This window comes from Schistocerca piceifrons, chromosome 3 (genome assembly GCF_021461385.2).
Source record: "Schistocerca piceifrons isolate TAMUIC-IGC-003096 chromosome 3, iqSchPice1.1, whole genome shotgun sequence".
NCBI classification, from domain to species: domain Eukaryota; kingdom Metazoa; phylum Arthropoda; class Insecta; order Orthoptera; family Acrididae; genus Schistocerca; species Schistocerca piceifrons.
In genome coordinates, this window is record NC_060140.1 from 429,939,673 (window position 1) to 429,959,621 (window position 19,949).

Here is a 19,949-nt window from a genome sequence, read left to right on the forward strand (position 1 = left end):
GTCTCCGTAATCCGTGACATGCACATCTAACCGCGCGGTCACTCTGCGCTGCAACTCTGCGGTGTTTGAGAGTTTGATATGGTATATAAAACGTCGTTTACATTACGCAGATTAAGGACGACAACTAGTATCTTCGTATAGCTTCCTCTGACGCGATCAGTTGTGCTCTGTACCAGGCAAAGATGTCTGTAAAATTCCCACATTCCAGTATGCTCGACAGTTCCCATTGAGTTTCGTGTAGCAAAGCTAATTCCCCCTTTACACCAAAGACGTCTCAGCTCATTCGAACAGTGTGAAGTCAGTGATTTGTCATTGCCATTTTACATTATATACTACTATGACTGAAAAGTAGTTTACATCGCACACTGAGCCACTTTTCTTGGTCTTCTCCTATATGTGATTTCGCCAGCTTCAATTTCAATGTGTCATTACTTTTCGGTAACGAATAATTGAGCTGTAGTATGTTATGGAACTTTATTCAGCTTGTAAATCTGATCTCAACATAAATATATAAGGATTTATGTCATCACTGATTTCATTTTCAGTTTAGTTGTAATTTTTCGTATTTTATCAGGAATTTGTCGTCGCTTCTTTATCAATTATGGTGTGAGTGGTACTTACTCAATTTAGTCTCAAAATATATGATAAGAGTAAATATACTAGTCTTATTGGTAGTCTCACCTGTAAGATACTGAAGGCACTGAGAATTCCAGTTGCCCAATTTTGAAGCAGGCTACAGCGCAAAATTTCACTAAGGATCACCATACTTCCGCTTATGACAGAAATCAGCAAATTCTGTGTCACAGTTACGCTTCACAGCTACGAAATTTTAGGTGTGACTGTTCAATTTAACTTTCAAATGGTTCAAATGGTTCTAAACACTATGGGACTTAACATCTGAGGTAATCAGACCCCTAGACTTAGAACTAATTATACCTAACGAACCTATGGACATCACACACAACCATGCCCGATGCAGGATTCAAACCTGCGACCGTAGTAGATGGGCGGTTTCAGACTGAAGCGCCTAGAACTGCTAATTTAACTTTAAATGCGAACATTTTAGGTTATGCTTTACAGTGAGTGTTACTGATATCGAATGAAACAACAAGTTTACTGCTAGTAGTCAATGATTTAATTATATCCGCAACGGTTTCGAACGTTTAAACTTCCATCATCTGGTAGATTTACATGTGTTAGTTTGTTTGTGTGTTACGATTTTGGGGTAACGTGTAGGACACTATAGTGGAGAATCAAAAACACTATTTCAGAACATGGTTTTTAGGAGTTTTCGACTAAAAAAAGCTAAAAAACCCAACACACTATCATCCACAGCTATCTACCCCTGTCATCCCACAGTCCACAAAATGACAGCATTCCGGTAGGTCCACCAGCTGCAACCAGTATATAAACCCTGATCCAGGTACTGTCAAATGTTTTTTATTTATTTATTTTATACATATTGTGATCAATGACAGGAATAAAAAAAAAACCATTCCTGTAGGTATCCAACAGAGCTATTCCGCTACCACTCTGTGAAGATAAACGTGAACTAGAAATAGAAATAATAAAACAAACAACCATTGGAAATGTCTGTAACAGCTCCGTAGTAGACACCATAAAACACTTAACAGTGTCAAAGCAATATAATCACAAAAAACAAAAAGAATACAACATTTTCCAAACAGCTGCATTTCTTGGTAATATTTCATATCAGATTGCCAATGACTTCTAATAGAAAGGTGTAAACATAAGCTTTACCACCGACAACAAGATTGTGAAGAAGCTACCTCACAACAGCAACACACGGAATCCACTTCATTATACGGGTTTGTAGAAATCGGAATGTTAGAACTGTGACTGTTTCTACAAAGGCTAGAAAGGTAGACTATTTGAGATAAGATTCAGAACATGTGGAAACACAAAAAAAAAACAAAAAAATTATACAATACATCAGCATCAGACATCCACCTGCACTAAAGTGAACACCATGTCAACAACATAAGTATCACCATCCTACACATCCAACCTAAAGTCACAAAATTAGATATCCTTGAAACACTCCAAACATACAAATGCAAAAAAACCTGAATCCATCTTAAATGACATAAATGACATTATTTACAATAGTATCCTCTCTCCCTACATTATTAAATGTGCAATGCACACACACACACACACACACACACACACACACACACACACACACACGCACACACACACACGATATTTACCGTGAATAATTAGTTATGTTACCATGACATCACCAAACAAAGAAAGCAATGGCAGCATTTACAAATATACAGTCACACTTCAAGCTTTACTTAGTCATTACAGGTAACAGAAATAATCTTATGATCCCCCTGCTCCAGAAAAGTTTATCTCCTCTAATCACTCCTTTCATGCTTTATCAAAGCAATTTGTTTTTTAGTTATTTATGACTATATTTGTCAATTTCATGATGATGTGCCAATCATTTCGTTAATGGTCACAGTTATTGTGATATTTGCACTTAAATAAGATAATGCGCGAAATTCGAAAAGGTTTGCAACGAAAATTAAGGGTCGTTATGATTTTGCTTTTGCTGCGTGTTACATAAATTGCTTTTGTTGGCCACGCACTGAATGACGTAGTGTAGGTAAGATTTCAAAGTGATAAGAAGTGTCAACCACCACAGTGAGATTAGTGCGCTGACAATCGAGTAAAACAAGAACTCTATTCTGCATGGAGGTATACCACAACTTTTTTTTTTTGACATTTCAATAATCGTGCACTTCGTAAGAAGTAGTACCAGTAAGCAAACAAGCAGTGGTTTCGGAGTTCCATCTTCAATTGCTATCGATACCACTGCAGTAAAAATGGAATAAAGCGGATAACGAAAGCACGCTTTTCACATTACATCTTTCTCTTCTTGGTTATTCGAAATACATCGCAAAAACAAGATACATTAACGAGGTCAAATACGCATTCAAGAATAGAAAAACGTTCAAAATTGCCTTCCTGGCAGCACGTTGTTCATGTAAACACTGTAATTTTTAGTATTTAAAACAGCTGGTCGTGCACACGACAGGAACAATGAACAAGAAGCAATCTTGAACAGTATTCTGACCATGTTTTGGGCTATTTAAGATGGCGGGAGGTCTCTATCACTTTGGTTTCAAATCTACGTACAACGTAAGTCTATAACGTCATCCCTCTCTTTTTGTACCTCCATGAGAATGAGCCTGACGATTCACTTATCTCTGAAACAAGTGACTGATAAAATCGGAGAGTGGGCATCGGTCACTGGCTTCTATACTTTACAGAAAAACCTATCGATTATTTACAAAGCAAAAGAATAACATCTATTAATGCTGAGATATATTTTGTATCCTGATGGATACAAGTGCTCTTTGAAAACTGTCGGATGTGACTGAGAATATTCATCGAGCTACAATGTTACTAATAAAGGTTACGTTTATCGAGCTTTTATAGACGAAGGATAGAATTTGCCACCGATAAACGGTGAGTATATTTGTAATACGTTTGTGACGCCTCATGCTGATATTAATGACCTGATGGTCTGTGCAAACATAAACGAAACATCCGTAAGTAAAACTGACATTTGTGTACATCGCCGTATTGCCAAGCAGCGGTAGCATTAAAGAGGCCACACACACGAGCAACGGATTGCAGCTATCCGTCGCATGGGCATGCGATCGCTTCGTCGATCACACATGTGTGGGGAAATTGAAGCGATCGGTCGCTGATCACATGGAAACAAGGAAATTTGAGAGTCGCATACGAAGTGTTGCAATACTGCCGCCTGGCTACGACTTGTTTCTTTATTTATTAATATCCAAACCCTAGCAGTACCAAGGCATTTTCCAGAAATTGCGTATCCAAGGGTAGTGTTGGGGGGAGGGGATATTTTACGCCCACCCGAAAAACAAATTAAAAAGAAAAAACAAAATTCATGAATTGATAAATTATATTAACAACATACTTTTCATAGAGCTACTGCAGTACAAGTAAGAGGCAGAGCCCGGAAATGCCTTCTTGCCCATTCTTAGCAATATCCACGCACTTTCACTAACATGTATTACTAACTTTTTGACCAGCACAAAAAAACTTAAAAATGCTAATTTAGTTCATTGTTGTTTACTTTTACTCTCAAAATAATTTTTAAAGCAATATTGGTATGTAATTAAGGACCTGAACCTGGAAAAACTGAATACGAAGTTTATTTGGGAAAGTTACAAAAATGGTTCAAATGGCTCTGAGCACTATGGGACTTAACATCTATGGTCATCAGTCCCCTAGAACTTAGAACTACTTAAACCTAACTAACCTAAGGACATCACACAACACCCAGTCATCACGAGGCAGAGAAAATCCCTGACCCCGCCAGGAATCGAACCCGGAAACCCTGGCGTGGGAAATGAGAACGCTACCGCACGACCACGAGCTGCGGACGGGAAAGTTACATCTGTTATGCAGTGGCGGGTACGGAAAAACCTCAAGGAGGAGGCGCTAAAGATATCTTGAGCTACCTTTACTTTTCCTGTAATAAAAAATAATCAAGTCACAGGCAAAGTTTAAGAAAGTTTTATTTAAACTGATTATACACATACACAATACAATTCCATCTTATGATATAAAAAAGTTACAATTGTGATTCTCTTCCTTAAATGGTGAATTCTATGCGCCTATTCTTCCTCTAAAATTGATTAATTATGTCATCAATAGGTCAATCAATGTTTGGGTCAGTGTTCAACAGAGCTAAGCCATTAAATCGATCCTCCTTCACTGTCGATCTCAGTCATCTCTTTGTACGCCACAATACTGTAGCAATAGATACAGGTAGACAAGCAAATATTTTGTACATAGTATTTTGTACAGCGTATGGAGATCAGTAGAATGGTCGCGACTAGTCTCGTAGGTATGTGTTAGTTATCTGTGTGCCAGACAGAAACGCATAAAATACGATGACGCGGACGCGCGTGCTACATAGGAAAGTACAACTACTCGATAACTGGATTCAGTCGAGTCGACTGACGAAAGAAAGAAACGAATATAGTGCGGGCTGATTGGTGGGGGCGGCGCGGGTGGCAATGCGGGCGCCCCGGAAGGAAGGTGCGCGTCCCTCATATGTATCCGCCAGTGCTGCTATGGGGAATTAAATTTTCGGAAATGTTTAATTGAAAACTTTAAAACATATATATTGAATATGGCACAATAATTCATTAAAAACAATTTTCTCGTAATTTTAAAATTATGTATAACCGACTATATCACTTTATTTTCAAGAAGTGGGCATAAAATACCCCACGCTCTTCCTCTATGTATTGCGGTTGTGCAGTTCTGTTTCATTTAGTTTTGCCCACGTTGAGTAAGAACGTGACGTAATCATTTATTCGAGGAACCCGAACCATTCTGAGAAGTAAAGCCGAGACCAGAGGTGTCAATATATTAAGAAGTAATGGCAAACACACTCTCCGTCTTTGCAGTGATTAGCATTTTGAAGCTTGTATTGTAGATGAAGAACTGTGAGTAGTCACGGTACACTGGTCTCCGTCTGCTGCTTATGAGCTAATTAGGAAACAGCTACACGCATTGTTAAAGTTTCTGAGTGCTAGACAGAATGATGTGCCGTAAAATTAAGCAGACATTTTAATTTAAATTTTCAGGGCTAATCTATAATTCAGCTGTACTCAAGTCTCCTGCTATTTCGTACAATCTAATTCTCCCTCATACAGTTTATAACAAGGTTTATGGTGTGCAGCAATGCTGCTGTTGAAGACATATCTATACAATTCGAGAAAGTAAAGTGAACTGTGGAAACGCAGTTAAACTACAAAACTACTGAATGAAAAAGTAATTGAGGACCTGTAAGTGACGAACGAATTATGCTAGCGCAATGGAAAGATACACACAACGCATTTGGAGTCAGTGAAAAATTCAATACCTTCTGCAAAGTAGCTTACAGTTCCCAACAAAAGCGTTTTAAAACAATATTAATAAATTACAATACCTGTTTCTCGTTTAATTTATTTTTTGGAGGTGTTGGTGTGGATACAGAAACCAAATGCCACTACAGCTAAACATAGCTGTTCATGTCCTACAGGAAAACTCCTCAACACAATGGGCATTGGTAAACACAGATAAAATTGCTTGGTAAATCGTTCGTATTTGACTGGGTCGAGGCGAGCGACCGATTGCAGCGATATCGCTTGGGATGGATCACTGCAATGTGTCGCTCGTGTGGGGCACTTAAGAGACCTGGATCAGATACGTCATTATTTTGACAGCTTGCAGCCTCACCGGAGAGGGAGTGCTCAGTCATATGCTTAACACCACATCAATCTGAAGCATGTCAACATAATTGGCGAAGACACGGTGTGATTATAAGTACCGTACTAGAAGCTGATTAAAACAAAATAACGAAAGTTATATAATTCTTACTGAAATTACATTGGGCTAAACACTCAGGAAAATAAAACTATTTTGTAACAGAAACTCATTATTCCTCATGAACTAGTCTAGAATTAGCTCTCGTAGTTGATTTACAAAGATGAACCAACTTCACAATTGTCGACAGCCGGGATGTAACTGAGAATTTGGTAGTCAACAGAAATGATATTTGTGATTTAGTAGTTTGATTCTGTCTGGATCTGGATGTCTGTAGCTGTATTGTTTCTTAACACAAAGGTAGACGTTGCCTAAAGTGCTTACCTACTGTGGTTGACATATGTGTATCAGTAGCTTGATTCTCTCTGGATCTTAAGTTTATTCACGACGTTGAAATGGCTTAGATTTTCTGCCGTTATTCAAATTAGTAACGTTCAGTATATTTCCTGTATGTTGACGGTTGTAGTGAGGAGCGTACTATTGTAAGGTGTCATTCTTGCGTCAAAGTAGCTGAAAAATGATCTCAGGATTCTTGGGCTCCTAAGTGTTTCTAATTGCATCGACAGCGTGGTGTCAATAGGCACAGGAGCATATTCACTACTTCATTTAAAGACGCCCATATCTGTGTGCTACTATAGACAAGAGTAGATTCAGCTGTGTGTTTGTGCCTCACATTGCAAGTTTTATCCGTGGCTGTTTACCTGGACAGAATCGGTTTTAATCGAACTGCTGTATACAATCGGTAGCTTGACAACTACCTACAATCGCACCAAAAAGTATTGGAACAAATGCGTATTTATCGTTGCTGGTTACAAACGCCGCACCTTCCGGTACACAGCACATGTACTTGCTATCTCACATACCAGACATTACAATTCTGTCCACAGTGCCTACCATTAACAAAGAAATGCAGTGTTAAGGACAAAGATGTATCTCCTCTGCACACAAAAAGTCTTGGCACAGAGCGTGGCTTATCTGTATATTGCTGGGTTTTCAGGTACCGGAACGCCATCTGCTGACGCAATAGACACTGCGTGTTGTTGACGGCCCAGTCGCTAGTATGTTGTTGTATTGTGCTATAGTGGTCAGCATGGGGCCGAAGAAAAAGGAACATTCAGTGGCGTTGCGTGAGAGAGTGGTATTGCTCCATTCACAAGGGAGAAGCTATCGACAAATCGGAGCAGAGGTGTCTGTTAGCTACACCACGGTACTAGCCAACATTCATAAATAGACTGGAACAACAGTGAGTAAGTGTCCTCCTGGACGTCCAAAAATGCTTGCAGTCAGAGAGCGTCGCTGTATCATCGCACTTGCTTGGAAGGAACCTGCTACAAGTGCATCAACTATTGCTGAGGTTATTCAGACAACGTCCGACATGACGGTTAGTGTTCAAACTATACGAAATGTGTTGGATGGGGCTGACATGCATGGACGTTCTCCCAGGAAGAAGCCACACATATCGGAAATTAAGCGGCAGAAACGCCTGCAGTTTGAAAAGGACTACATCAGCAAGCTGATGGAGTTTTACAACACTGTGATATTTAGCGACGAATCGAAGTTCAGTGTGTTCGGATGTGATGCAAGAAAGAAAGTTTGGCGCAAGTCGAATACTCACCCCGACATCAAACACATTCACCCTACAGTCAAACACTGTGACGATGGTATCATGGTCTGGGGCTGTATGGCGGCGTCCGGCGTTGGAAATCTAGCTGTAATCCACGGTACAATGCATCATATGAGATACATCGACGTGTTGCGAGGTTGGATCCTCGCATTGTAAGACCCTGTATCGACAGGGTCTTTAATGTGTTGATTATTTTCAATAACGCTTTTTGATTATATACCATTTGTATCAACAAAAATGACAATGTCAACTGAATGATTAGTGGTTTCCATTTCTTTTTAACTACTTCGGTGGAACCAAATATGAAAACAGCTTGTTACGTGAGCCCATATCCACTCTGCTCCACGTTTCGTGTTTCAAAATCCATCGCCTAGCCAAAAGTTTTTCCCATTTTATAGCCTGCCTGTCGACTACGACTATTCACTTTCGATTATACATTTCAATTCAGATTTAACAAATGCCTTTACTGTGTCCGTTGAATTGAAGCCTTGGATAATGCTTCATTCAATGTTTAAGACCTCAAGTCTGAATAGTTCTCTGCAGTTGTTGCGAACCAAAACATATTTTTCTGTAATACATAAAACAAGTCAACGCAAAAATATAAAAACTATACGAATGGTGCAGATATTCTCTATTGCTAAGCATTTTCCATTTACATTTCAGTCACCAAAGACGCCAGGGATGCGTCCGGGGGTCGCGCGGCGCGATTGTCGACTGTTGTCGCTGCGTCTGCAAGTTGTCGCTATGCGTACTTCTCGGACACCAGTAATTTGAGCGTACCGCCTACACTGGACGACTGAGTGTACTAGTATTTTTTGTGAGTTTCGTGTCATGTCTAATCGCTTCGAATGTTGTTCCTAGAAGTCATTATTGTGACTGCGCCGAGTCCGATCTTTCGCATCCCGTATGTCACTGGGACCCGGTCCTCAGACAGAAACATCGTGCTCCTGTCTTCTATATCGTGCGAGTGAGTGTCTGGGTGTTTCGTTTTGAGTTTCCACTTGATTTTCCATTCGGTATTGTATACATGAAGGATCAACTAGTGTTTCTTGTACTGAACTTTGCAAGATCAATATCGTATGTGGAATGTGGGCTCGAATGCATACGCAATTTACGCGGTGTGCATGGTCCCAATGTTGCGACGCTACGCATAGTAGTGAGTCAATTTAAAGAGGCTGGATCTGTCTGGCACCAACGAAGGCCTGGAGAACGCATTGCTTAAAGCGAAAATAATGTAGACGAGATAGTGAGTCCGCGAAAATCTCTGAGCCGTTTGGCACTTCAGATTGCATCTTCTCACAGAGCTGTGCACAAACTGAATAATGGTATTGCAGGAGACGAGGAACTGAAATACTATTGTTCCACTTATTTCAGTTAGCTGTTACAGCCTGCAGACGACGGGGAAGATGAACCTGAGATGCCTTTTTTTCTGATGAAGCACGGCTGCATGTGTCAGGGTACGTAAATTCTCAGAAGAGTCGACGCTGGAGCTCCGAAAATCGTCATGAATTACATCAACAACCTTTGCATGATGTGAAAACATGGGTTTGGTGTACAATTGGTTCAAGACGAATTACTACACCAATCGTTTACGGACAAAACAATACGTTCTGACAGGTATGTCAACAACATACTACCTCCTTTTTTTTAGAGAACTATCACCTAACGAAAAGATGTACGTTTATTTAATGCAGGACAATGCAAGACCACACATCGCCATTGATTCTATGACAGCAATACGAACTGTTTTTGATGATAGAACAGTGGTCTTCCCTCCTCGTTCTCCAGATCTAAATCCGTCTGAGTTTTATATTTGGGGAATGTTGAAAGATAATGTGCATGCAACCAACCCCCTCACGTTCGACGAACTGGAAGACAGGGTTGGGCTAGTCGTTTAAGATTTCGGCAGCCGAAATTTGTCTAGTGTTTGCTAATGTGTTCAGGAGATGTCAGGCTGCTCTTATCTCAGAGGGACATCACTTTGAGCACCTACTGTAATTAAAGGTAAGCTTGAGTCAATGAGATGGCAACTTTGCTTATGCTTAACTCAGCCGATTACCAGCAGATTAATGTCCGAGAGTCGGGCCCGGCGGCGGCCGGCGAATGCGTTGGCGACTGCCGGTGGCCGTGCCGCGAGACCCGCGCACCCCTTCCGGGAGTCTTCCTTGAGACACGCTTTTTTCGAAAGTTCAAAATCGCTTGTCGGAGATATCAAACTTATTAGTAAAATCACTATAACGTAATTTTGGAAATCGCAGAAATTTCAACTACATTCTCTGCAATGTAAAAAATATAACACTACATACTTGGATTTTCAGTGCAGATCCTAACTTTATGTAATTCATATATTATTCACAATTATTCAAAAACTCTGTGATTTTCGTACATTTACGACAATCACTATCAGTTTGCTCAACATGCTCTTGGCCGGCCGAAGTGGCCGTGCGGTTAAAGGCGCTGCAGTCTGGAACCGCAAGACCGCTACGGTCGCAGGTTCGAATCCTGCCTCGGGCATGGATGTTTGTGATGTCCTTAGGTTAGTTAGTTTTAACTAGTTCTAAGTTCTAGGGGACTAATGACCTCAGCAGTTGAGTCCCATAGTGCTCAGAGCCATTTGAACCATTTGAACATGCTCTTCACTCAAAGACGGTGCAGCAATCTTTTCTCTATTCTGCTGCCTAACTGCTTCGTCTACGATCTTCACGTTGCCTTTTCTGCATCTCACCAAGAATCTATCCATGTTCTTTCAAGTGTTTCTACACTGAGACTTTCTACAGTGAAAGGAAAACTTGAGTACGGCACAATTCTGCCTATTTTAGACACCTTTTAGTATCTTATAATATTCTTGACTCACTGGGAAGTTTCATTTGGTAAAACGTTTATTGATATTCTTGTGCTATGATTGAAGCCAAATTCGACTAGCTGGAGAAAAATTTGGACAATTGTTATCAGACGAAATATTATTTCACGAATTCGTTTTATGTAGTATAATTAGCTTGCGATGTGTCTGCTAAGAACCCCATAGTCTGAAAAAAGGCCTTTACTGTTCGTCTGCGGTAAACGCTCATTGTCATAGTAAGCATCCGATTCCTATGAAATTACAAAAACAAAAACATTGAAAAACAACATATAGTGCGTCTCTTTCTTATGTTAGTTACCTCGATTATCTATTTTGACAAACGCATGTGCTCGTATTTTGAGATACCGTTGGCACAGCTGCTGTTCCAATCAGAACGGCTACAAATCCCTCGATGTCTAGCAGCGACGTCCTCGCTCGAGTAAATGTTCTCCCTTTTGGGAGCGCAGCCTTCCCAAATGTGCTGCGGCAGTTACATCAGTATTTTATGTTAGTAACGCCAACACACGTTCGTGATTCTGCTACCCCACTTTTGAAAAGCTGCAATACCGTTTTCGAATGCAGCTCTCCAAAAGGAGATGTTGCAGAAAACGAGTTACTATTTGGGAGAGCAGGTCGTGGTTACGTAATATATGGTGGCGCACGGAAAACCGGACCCGACTACTAGACTGCTTATTATAGCCCGCCATTTGTCATCACTTCAGTAAATATAGACCTCTGCATTAGCTTATTTGTTATTTCCTTATTATGTAATTATTATATGTTTTCAGAATGAGATTTTCACTCTGCAATGGAGTGTGCGCTGATATGAAACTTTCTGGCAGATTATAACCGTGTGCCGGACCGAGATGTTTGTATATTTGTTGTATCTGCTCGTGGCGGGCACAGTCAGTCCGCAATTTGTGAGCAACCTGTCTCCTGGCTGGTTTTTCGTGCGTCACCCTATATTTATTCATTGGACCAGTGAATTTATTAGCCGTCAAGACTTTAATTCGCTATATTACGAATCTACATACCGCTTTGTCGTCACCCCTAACGGAACGCCAAGGAAATAAAATGGTATGGCAGTGGTTCAAAGCTGACAAAACAATATAGCTGTAAGTTGCCAAGCCTTCAAATGGTTCAAATGGCTCTGAGCACTATGGGACTTAGCATCTGAGGTCATCAGTCCCCTAGACTTAGAACTACTTAAACCTAACTAACCTAAGGACATCACACACATCCATGCCCAAGGCAGGATTCGAACCTGCGACCGTGGCAGCAGCGCGCTTCCGGAAGAAGCACCTAGAACCGCTCAGCGACAACGGCCAAGCCTTCGATAAATGAAAAACAGTCATCGCAGTTGTTATTTAAATAATGTCATTTGAGCGTTTCAATAAAAAATGCGTTTGCCAGAATTGCTAGTACTTCTTAAACATTGACTTCATATTATGGAGCTGAGAAAATTTTTTTTCATGTTACAAACGAGATAAAGAATATTTGTTACCGCCAGAAATGTAACTGATGCTGATAGCACTGCTGAAAACAGTACTATCTACAGGATCTGGTAAAGGGTTCTTGTGTCGGTAACAAAGGACGGAATAGTATAAATAATGCAGTAACAAAGCTATTTCTTTTGATGTATACAGGCTGAAACGTACCCCGACGGGCCATTAATAAAGAAATATGTGATCCACTCTATTTGGAAGTAAGTGCTAACATGTAACAGATATATCTACAAAATAGGCAGAACATGTACGTTAGAAAAATGTTATGTCAATTCATCATTCGGGTTACCGTTATTTCCTTCTACTCCTAATACATAAGTTGTTCCGAGTATCTACGCTTACATCCACAAAGCTACTCTGCAGTTCGCAGGTTTCTGGCAGAGGTTGTTTAGAATTATTTTTAGACTATATTCCCACAATTTCACTCTCAAATACCACTTGGAAAGAACGTAAACCTAAATCTGACCGTTTAACAAAACCTAAATCTCACCGTTCAAGTTCTGAATTCTCCTGTTTTATGACGATGGTAATTTCTCTCTATGTAGGTTGTAGTCCAGACAATATTTTGACATTAGAAAAAGAAACTTGATTTAATTTTGGAAAAGATAGCGCCGTCACACAGTACGACTTTGTCTTAATGACTAGCACTCCAACTCGCTCATCATATCCGTGTTTATCATACTCGTGACGCACCCGCCCTTGGTTCATAGTAATACAAAACGAATGTCCCTTTATTGAACTTTTTAGATTTCTTCCGTAAATGCTTTCTAATAAGGGTTCCATACACTAGTCTCCATAGTAGACTTGTTGCACGATGGAAGTGTTTTTCCTAAGAAAAACAGTTTTCAGTTCGCCTTCCCTGCAATATCTTGTATGTGCTGGTTCCAAATAAAGTTGTTAGTACTTGTAGTATCTGCATGTAAATTAGTGTGATTTATTGTGTAACTTAAATTTAACGGAGCTTTTTGGTATTCAAGTGAGGCGGCTCATACTCAAAATTAACTGGTGTATCTTACACCGTGCTTATATCTTCTCTAAAATTGTTTAGTAACTCATTTTGATATTCTGATGTCACTAGACGATAAACGAAGTCATCACCTGCAAACAATCGAAGAAAGCCGCTCAGATTGTCCCCTAAATCATTTATACAAATTTAGAAGAGCAGGCGGCCTATAACGATTTCTTCAGGAACCGCAAATGTATTTTAGGATCATCTTACCACTTCCTGTCAACTACTGCGAACTGTGACCTTTCTGACATTAAATCGCAAAGTTAGTCTCACAGCTCAGACGATACTCAAAGGGCACGAAATTTGATTTGAAGTTGATTGTGAGGAACAGTTTCAAAACCATTCCGTAAATCTAGTGATTTGGAGTCATGCTTATTATGAAAGAAAAAAGTTTGAAATACCGATTGCAGTGGTCAGACCACCAAGGGAATGTGATTCCGCGGTGTCCGAGCGGTTCTAGGCGCCCCAGTCCGGAACAACGTGACTGGTACGGTCGCAGGTTCGAATCCTGCCTCGGGCATGGATGTATGTGATTTCTTAACGTTAGTTAGGTTTAAGTAGTTCTAAGCTCTAGGGGACTGATGACCTCAGATGTTAAGTCCCATAGTGTTCAGAACCATTTGAATGTGATTCACTGACACATGTAAAAGTAAATGTTGTCTCTTTCAGTTGTTGGTGTCATGCAATCGCATCTCATGGTCAACAGTATCAAAAGTCTTAAAATGTCTAAAACTATGCGTATGAAACATTCATCTTTGTCAGGCGCGTCAAGTACCAGCTCTGTGTACTCTAGTATGGCTGACTGTGTACTCTTACCATATCGGGAGCCAAACAGTGATTCGCTGGAAAGGTTGTATTTATGAAATATTTCTTTGATCTGTCTTTCATAATTGATTCTTTTATTTTTGAGAATGGTGACAACAGGGGAATGGGTCGCTAATTATCTGCGTTTTGAGCATCACTTTCTTTAGAAGGCAAAAAGGAACACACGTCAAACAGCGGGTGCAATTTGAAACCACGGTTAAGAGGAATGCACCGGTAGCGGTTGTGTCTAGAGCCAAGGAACTGGACCAGCGAGCAGTGGGGTCCAGTGCTCGGATGAGATCTGCTTCGGTCCGACTAGTGATTCCGGAAGTATCCTCAGATGGCGAGGGATGAGAACGGGTAATTTACCTAGGTACATTGTCGAACATGGTGGTTCTGGTAGACCAGGTTATGGTATGGGGAAGCACAATATTGTGTAGTCATACTGGCCACGAGACCTTTTAACGTTGTGCAGTTACCGGTCAACGTTATTGTGACACTGTATTCCTTCCTCATGCAAGTCCATTTGGCTCTAACTTCATTTTCAGGGATGACATTTCATGACCGCACTGTACAGTGCAGTTGGAGGAGCTCTTGGACCATGGGGATACTCGGACCAAGGACTCGCCTACCCGTTCCACAGACTTAAAATACAATCGAATATCTGATGGGATGAATTAGTGAGATGTATTGCAGCATATCCACATGTACGAATGACTTCCCGGCAGTTGTCAGCCGCGTTTATGGAACGCCCTAACAGAAGAACACTTCAGGAGCCTTGTGGTCAGAATGGAACCACGTTGTAGAGGATGCATTGCCGTCTGTAGTTGTCGCATACCGTATGAAGATTCATGTCCCTCCATTTTTAATGTCTGTGGGACTATCATAGATCGCGGTGACTTCAGTGTAATTATTGTGTTTGAATAAATATGTCATTTATATTTATCTCAGTGAGCGTTTCTTTCACTTACCTTACTGTAGCAGTTCTTTCTATATATGGTCCAAGTTTCATCGAGTTATGTTACTTGTTAGAGACACATCATGCGAAAGTTACTTTCGCACTTACGTTTTATACACCATTGTGTTATTTTAATGGACTTTATTTTGATTCTTTATGTATGCTTCCGATATATATGTATTCAAAGTTCGAAGCCGTATTTTGCGTCATCTTTTTTAAGGTTTTATGATGTTTTGTACCCCTTCTTAACAAGATTTAATCATAAAAGACGAAAGTCTTGAATCACAGAAGGCTTGAGTCTTTTGCTGTTACCTCCAGTAGTAAACAATTCACGTCTACAGTAAATGATGAGAGCTCAACAGTGTCTTCTACATTTACTTCTGCATCTCTCCATCTGCACTCTTCAAGCCACAACTGGTATGTGACCGAGTGCGGGAGGGAAGAAGGTGAATGATCATATGAAGTTGATCGTCGGTAAAGCAGATGCCAGACTGAGATTCATTGGAAGAATCCTAAGGAAATGCAATCCGAAAACAAAGGAAGTAGGTTACAGTACACTTGTTCGCCCACTGCTTGAATACTGCTCGCCAGTGTGGGACCCGTACCAGATAGGGTTGATAGAAGAGAGAGAGAAGATCCAACGGAGAGCAACGCGCTTCGTTACAGGATCATTTACTAATTGTGAAAGCGTAACGGAGATGATAGATAAACTCCAGTGGAAGACTCTGCAGGAGAGACGCTCAGTAACTCGGTATGGGCTTTTGTTGAAGTTTCGAGAACATACCTTTACCGAGGAGTCAGGCAGTATATTGCTCCCTCCTACGTGTATCCCGCGAAGAGACAATGAGGATAAAATCAGAGAGATTAGAGCCCACACAGACGCATACCGACAATCTTTCTTTCCAAGAACAATACGAGACTAGAATAGAAGGGAGAAACGGTAGAGGTACTCAAGGTACCCACCGCCATACACCGTCAGGTGGCTTGAGGAGTATGGATTTAGATGTAGATGTAGATGTAGATGTAGATGTAGATATGCTTTCGTGGGAGCAGGGATCTCTCTAATGTTGCCTTCGTGGTCTTCTCACAAAGTATACGTGCGTGGAAGCAACATATTGGCTGACTCTTCCAGAAACGATCACTTCTTTAGTTTAACGTAAGCATCATGATGGACGATGCTTCCCTAGTTGCTTCTGTCACATCTCAAATGTTCTAATGTGTGTGAATTCCTAAGGAACCAAATTGCTGAGATCGTCGGTCCCTAGACTTACACACTACTTAAGCTAACTTACTTACGCTAAGACCAACACACACACACACACACACACACACACACATACACACACACACACACACACACACACACACACCCATGGCCGAGGGAGGACTCGAACTTCCGGCGGGAGGGGCCGCGCAATCCGTGCATTGTACCTCAGACCGAGCGGCCATTCCGCGAGACACATCTCAGCTCATTAGCGTGTAAAGAAATGACGCTCTCAGCATCATCCAATTACTCACACTACGATGAGGCAGATTTCAACAAATATGACTGAGAGGCAAAAATATTCCTTTATTTTGACAGTAAGCCGTATCACGGTGCAAACCACCTCCATGCTAACTTCTGTCACTTCTCAGCTCATTAGCGTATAACGACATGACGGTCTCATTACATTCATCGTCAACAAACTGACACCACACTATGGCAGTTTTGCAGTTAAATGATTGAGAAATGAAAATACCCGTTTTGTGTGGAAAACTTCAAATCAGTGTATTTGTCCTCTAGGAGCTTGATCTTTCATCAGTTTATGGCAAATGGTTCAAATAGCTCTTAGCACTATGGGAATGCTGATTTTTACCGGCAGGTCTGATGACACATAGGTGTTTTGTGGAGACAATTAGACTGCACAGAACAGTGCTTGTATCCAGCAAGCAATTTTATTTTATTACTGGTATTCTCTGTCACATTCCATATTTTTATTAAATTTGACAGGAACGGATATTCAGTTTGATTCACGGTGAGGTAAATCTTTCTAACTATCTACTCCGATAGAATCGCTGTTGCTAACAATATCATCTACGATTTGGTAATTTACTATTAAAGTTTTAAAACTGAAAGAGTTACATCAGTAATACACGCGTTTATTTCCCATGTCGAATGATTTTGACGATGTACACTACGGAACACAATCACTATAGCCGCAGTCCCACACGAAACACACGTATAAGATATTATAAAAGACATGAATGTGGTAAAGCGCATGTGGGGCGGCTGTTAAATATATCTGACCAAACAGAATAGGAAGATAGAGAAATCGCTTCTTGGGACCAATCAACGGGTACTGGACATTCACTGTGTATTTCACATTATATAAACGAAAGGTTCTTGATGGCTCCCGTTTGTTAACGTCAATATTAGGATAAAAAGAAGTTACCACCTGTGATTTAAACGGTTATGTCTTCTTTCAGTGAGTCGAAGGCCTACAGACTCAGTGAATTACAACGTTCGGCCTAGTATCTACGTCGTTACTATACTATGAAGTAATTCGTGAAGGAAAGAAGGAACGAATATTAAGGTTTAATGTACCGTGGACGCCGGCCGGAGTGGCTGAGCGGTTCTAGGCGCTACAGTCTGGAACCGCGCGACCGCTACGTCACAGGTTCGAATCCTGCCTCGGGCATAGGTGTATGTGATGTCCTTAGGTTAGTTAGGTTTAAGTAGTTCTAAGTTCTAGGGGACTGATGACCTCAGCAGTTAAGTATCATAGTGCTCAGAGCCATTTTTTGTGCCATGGAGGACATAGTCATAGTAGAGGGAGCAACACCTCTAAGCAAACAAGGATCAGGATAGAGATCTTTCGTTTCCTTTTAAAATAAACCACCTGTAAATGACCTACTGACATCATGATAACATGATCAGACAAGAATTGAACCTCCATCCTCGAAACAGTGAGTGCCGTGCTTTTGTTGTGTAGTGTATTTGTGTATCTTGTCAAACGTCTACTGTATGAACCATAATTCATAACTATATTGTCTCGCCTCTTTCATGATATTCAGCTGTTTACTACAGAAGTTAAACATTTCAATCCGAGTTCAAAGGGAAGATCGATCAGATCAGGATATTACAAATCTAAAGAAAAGAAAGACAGTGACATTTAAACACGTGATAGTGGAACGAACTGCTGAAAATTGTAATGGCTTTAATTTGAGGTATAGTATATTCAAGAAACACGCAAGATCATTCTCTACTTGACTTGGGATAATTTCAGTACACATATTATACATAAATAAATTTATTTATTTTACAAATACAAAAATAAATACATACAAATCACTACAACATTTCGTAATGAAATCAGGCTCAATATCCCACTCAGTTACTGATAAACAGTACATTATTTTAAGTCGGAGAAATGATTAACTGGAATCAGATATATTACTGAGATAAGCCGAGCATTCCCTTCGGTTGATTCCAGAGGTTAAGAGATAATTTTAGCTTACTCGTATCTGTATTACAAGTTAAATAATTTACACAGTACACTTTGTCGCGCTGGGATCACACACCATGTCAATGTCGCAGTTACACTCTCTTACCTCACCATAGACACCTTTCCAGTGGTTTTGGATGTCGTTTTCATTGGGATAAAACATGACAATGCCAACTGTAAGAGGGCTTATTGGTGGACCGACAGACTCTACTACTGCAGAAATAGATTTCCTACTCTAGTATTGGCATTTGTAGTTATAAGGCCAGTCACAAGCATTAATCTTGGGATTCCATATCAAACCAACTGGACATGAACTCTTGAAGAGATTTCCGTTGTCGCATGACCAGAATTTTGTGCAATCTTTTTCGTCGGGATAAAATGTGACTGTCAGTTGTTTACCATTTGAAGTTTGAGGACACTCAGTCGGTTTACTTGACGGCAGACTTTGCTCCTTCTTATCGTAAGGACAGTCGTAATTATATGGCCAGTCACAAGAGTCCACATTGGGATTCCACACCAAGCCATCAGCACATGAGCCATTGTAAAGGTTTCCGTTGTCACACTCCCAGTACTTGCTGCAGTCATCTTCATTAGGGTAGAAGGTAATGTTCATTGCCACACCTGGAATTCGTTCTGGACATACTGGCGGGTCTGCGCGTGACTGCCGTTGGGGAACCACACCCGGCAACAGACTTTGCTCCTTCTTATCGTAAGGACAGTCGTAATTATATGGCCAGTCACAAGAGTTCACATTGGGATTCCACACCAAGCCATCAGCACATGAGCCATTGTAAAGGTTTCCGTTGTCACACTCCCAGTACTTGCTGCAGTCATCTTCATTAGGGTAGAAGGTAATGTTCATTGCCACACCTGGAATTCGTTCTGGACATACTGGCGGGTCTGCGCGTGACTGCAGTTGGGGAACCTCACCCGGCAACATACCTTGCTCCTTCTTATCGTAAGGACAGTCGTAAATATATGGCCAGTCACAAGAGTTCACATTGGGATTCCACACCAAGCCATCAGCACATGAGCCATTGTAAAGGTTTCCGTTGTCACACTCCCAGTACTTGCTGCAGTCATCTTCATTAGGGTAGAAGGTAATGTTCATTGCCACACCTGGAATTCGTTCTGGACATACTGGCGGGTCTGCGCGTGACTGCAGTTGGGGAACCTCACCCGGCAACATACCTTGCTCCTTCTTATCGTAAGGACAGTCGTAAATATATGGCCAGTCACAAGAGTTCACATTGGGATTCCACACCAAGCCATCAGCACATGAGCCATTGTAAAGGTTTCCGTTGTCACACTCCCAGTACTTGCTGCAGTCATCTT

At 40.8% G+C, this 19,949-nt stretch overlaps 1 protein-coding gene across 1 annotated transcript; it reads right to left on the minus strand.

Moving 5' to 3' along the window:
- Positions 1-18,849: 18,849 nt before the first annotated feature.
- On the minus strand, positions 18,850-19,725 carry LOC124788721 (probable chitinase 10). Its single transcript, XM_047256000.1, has one exon. The coding sequence runs from the start codon at positions 19,723-19,725 to the stop codon at positions 18,850-18,852; it is 876 nt and encodes a 291-aa protein (XP_047111956.1).
- Between the last annotated feature and the right edge of the window lie 224 nt (positions 19,726-19,949).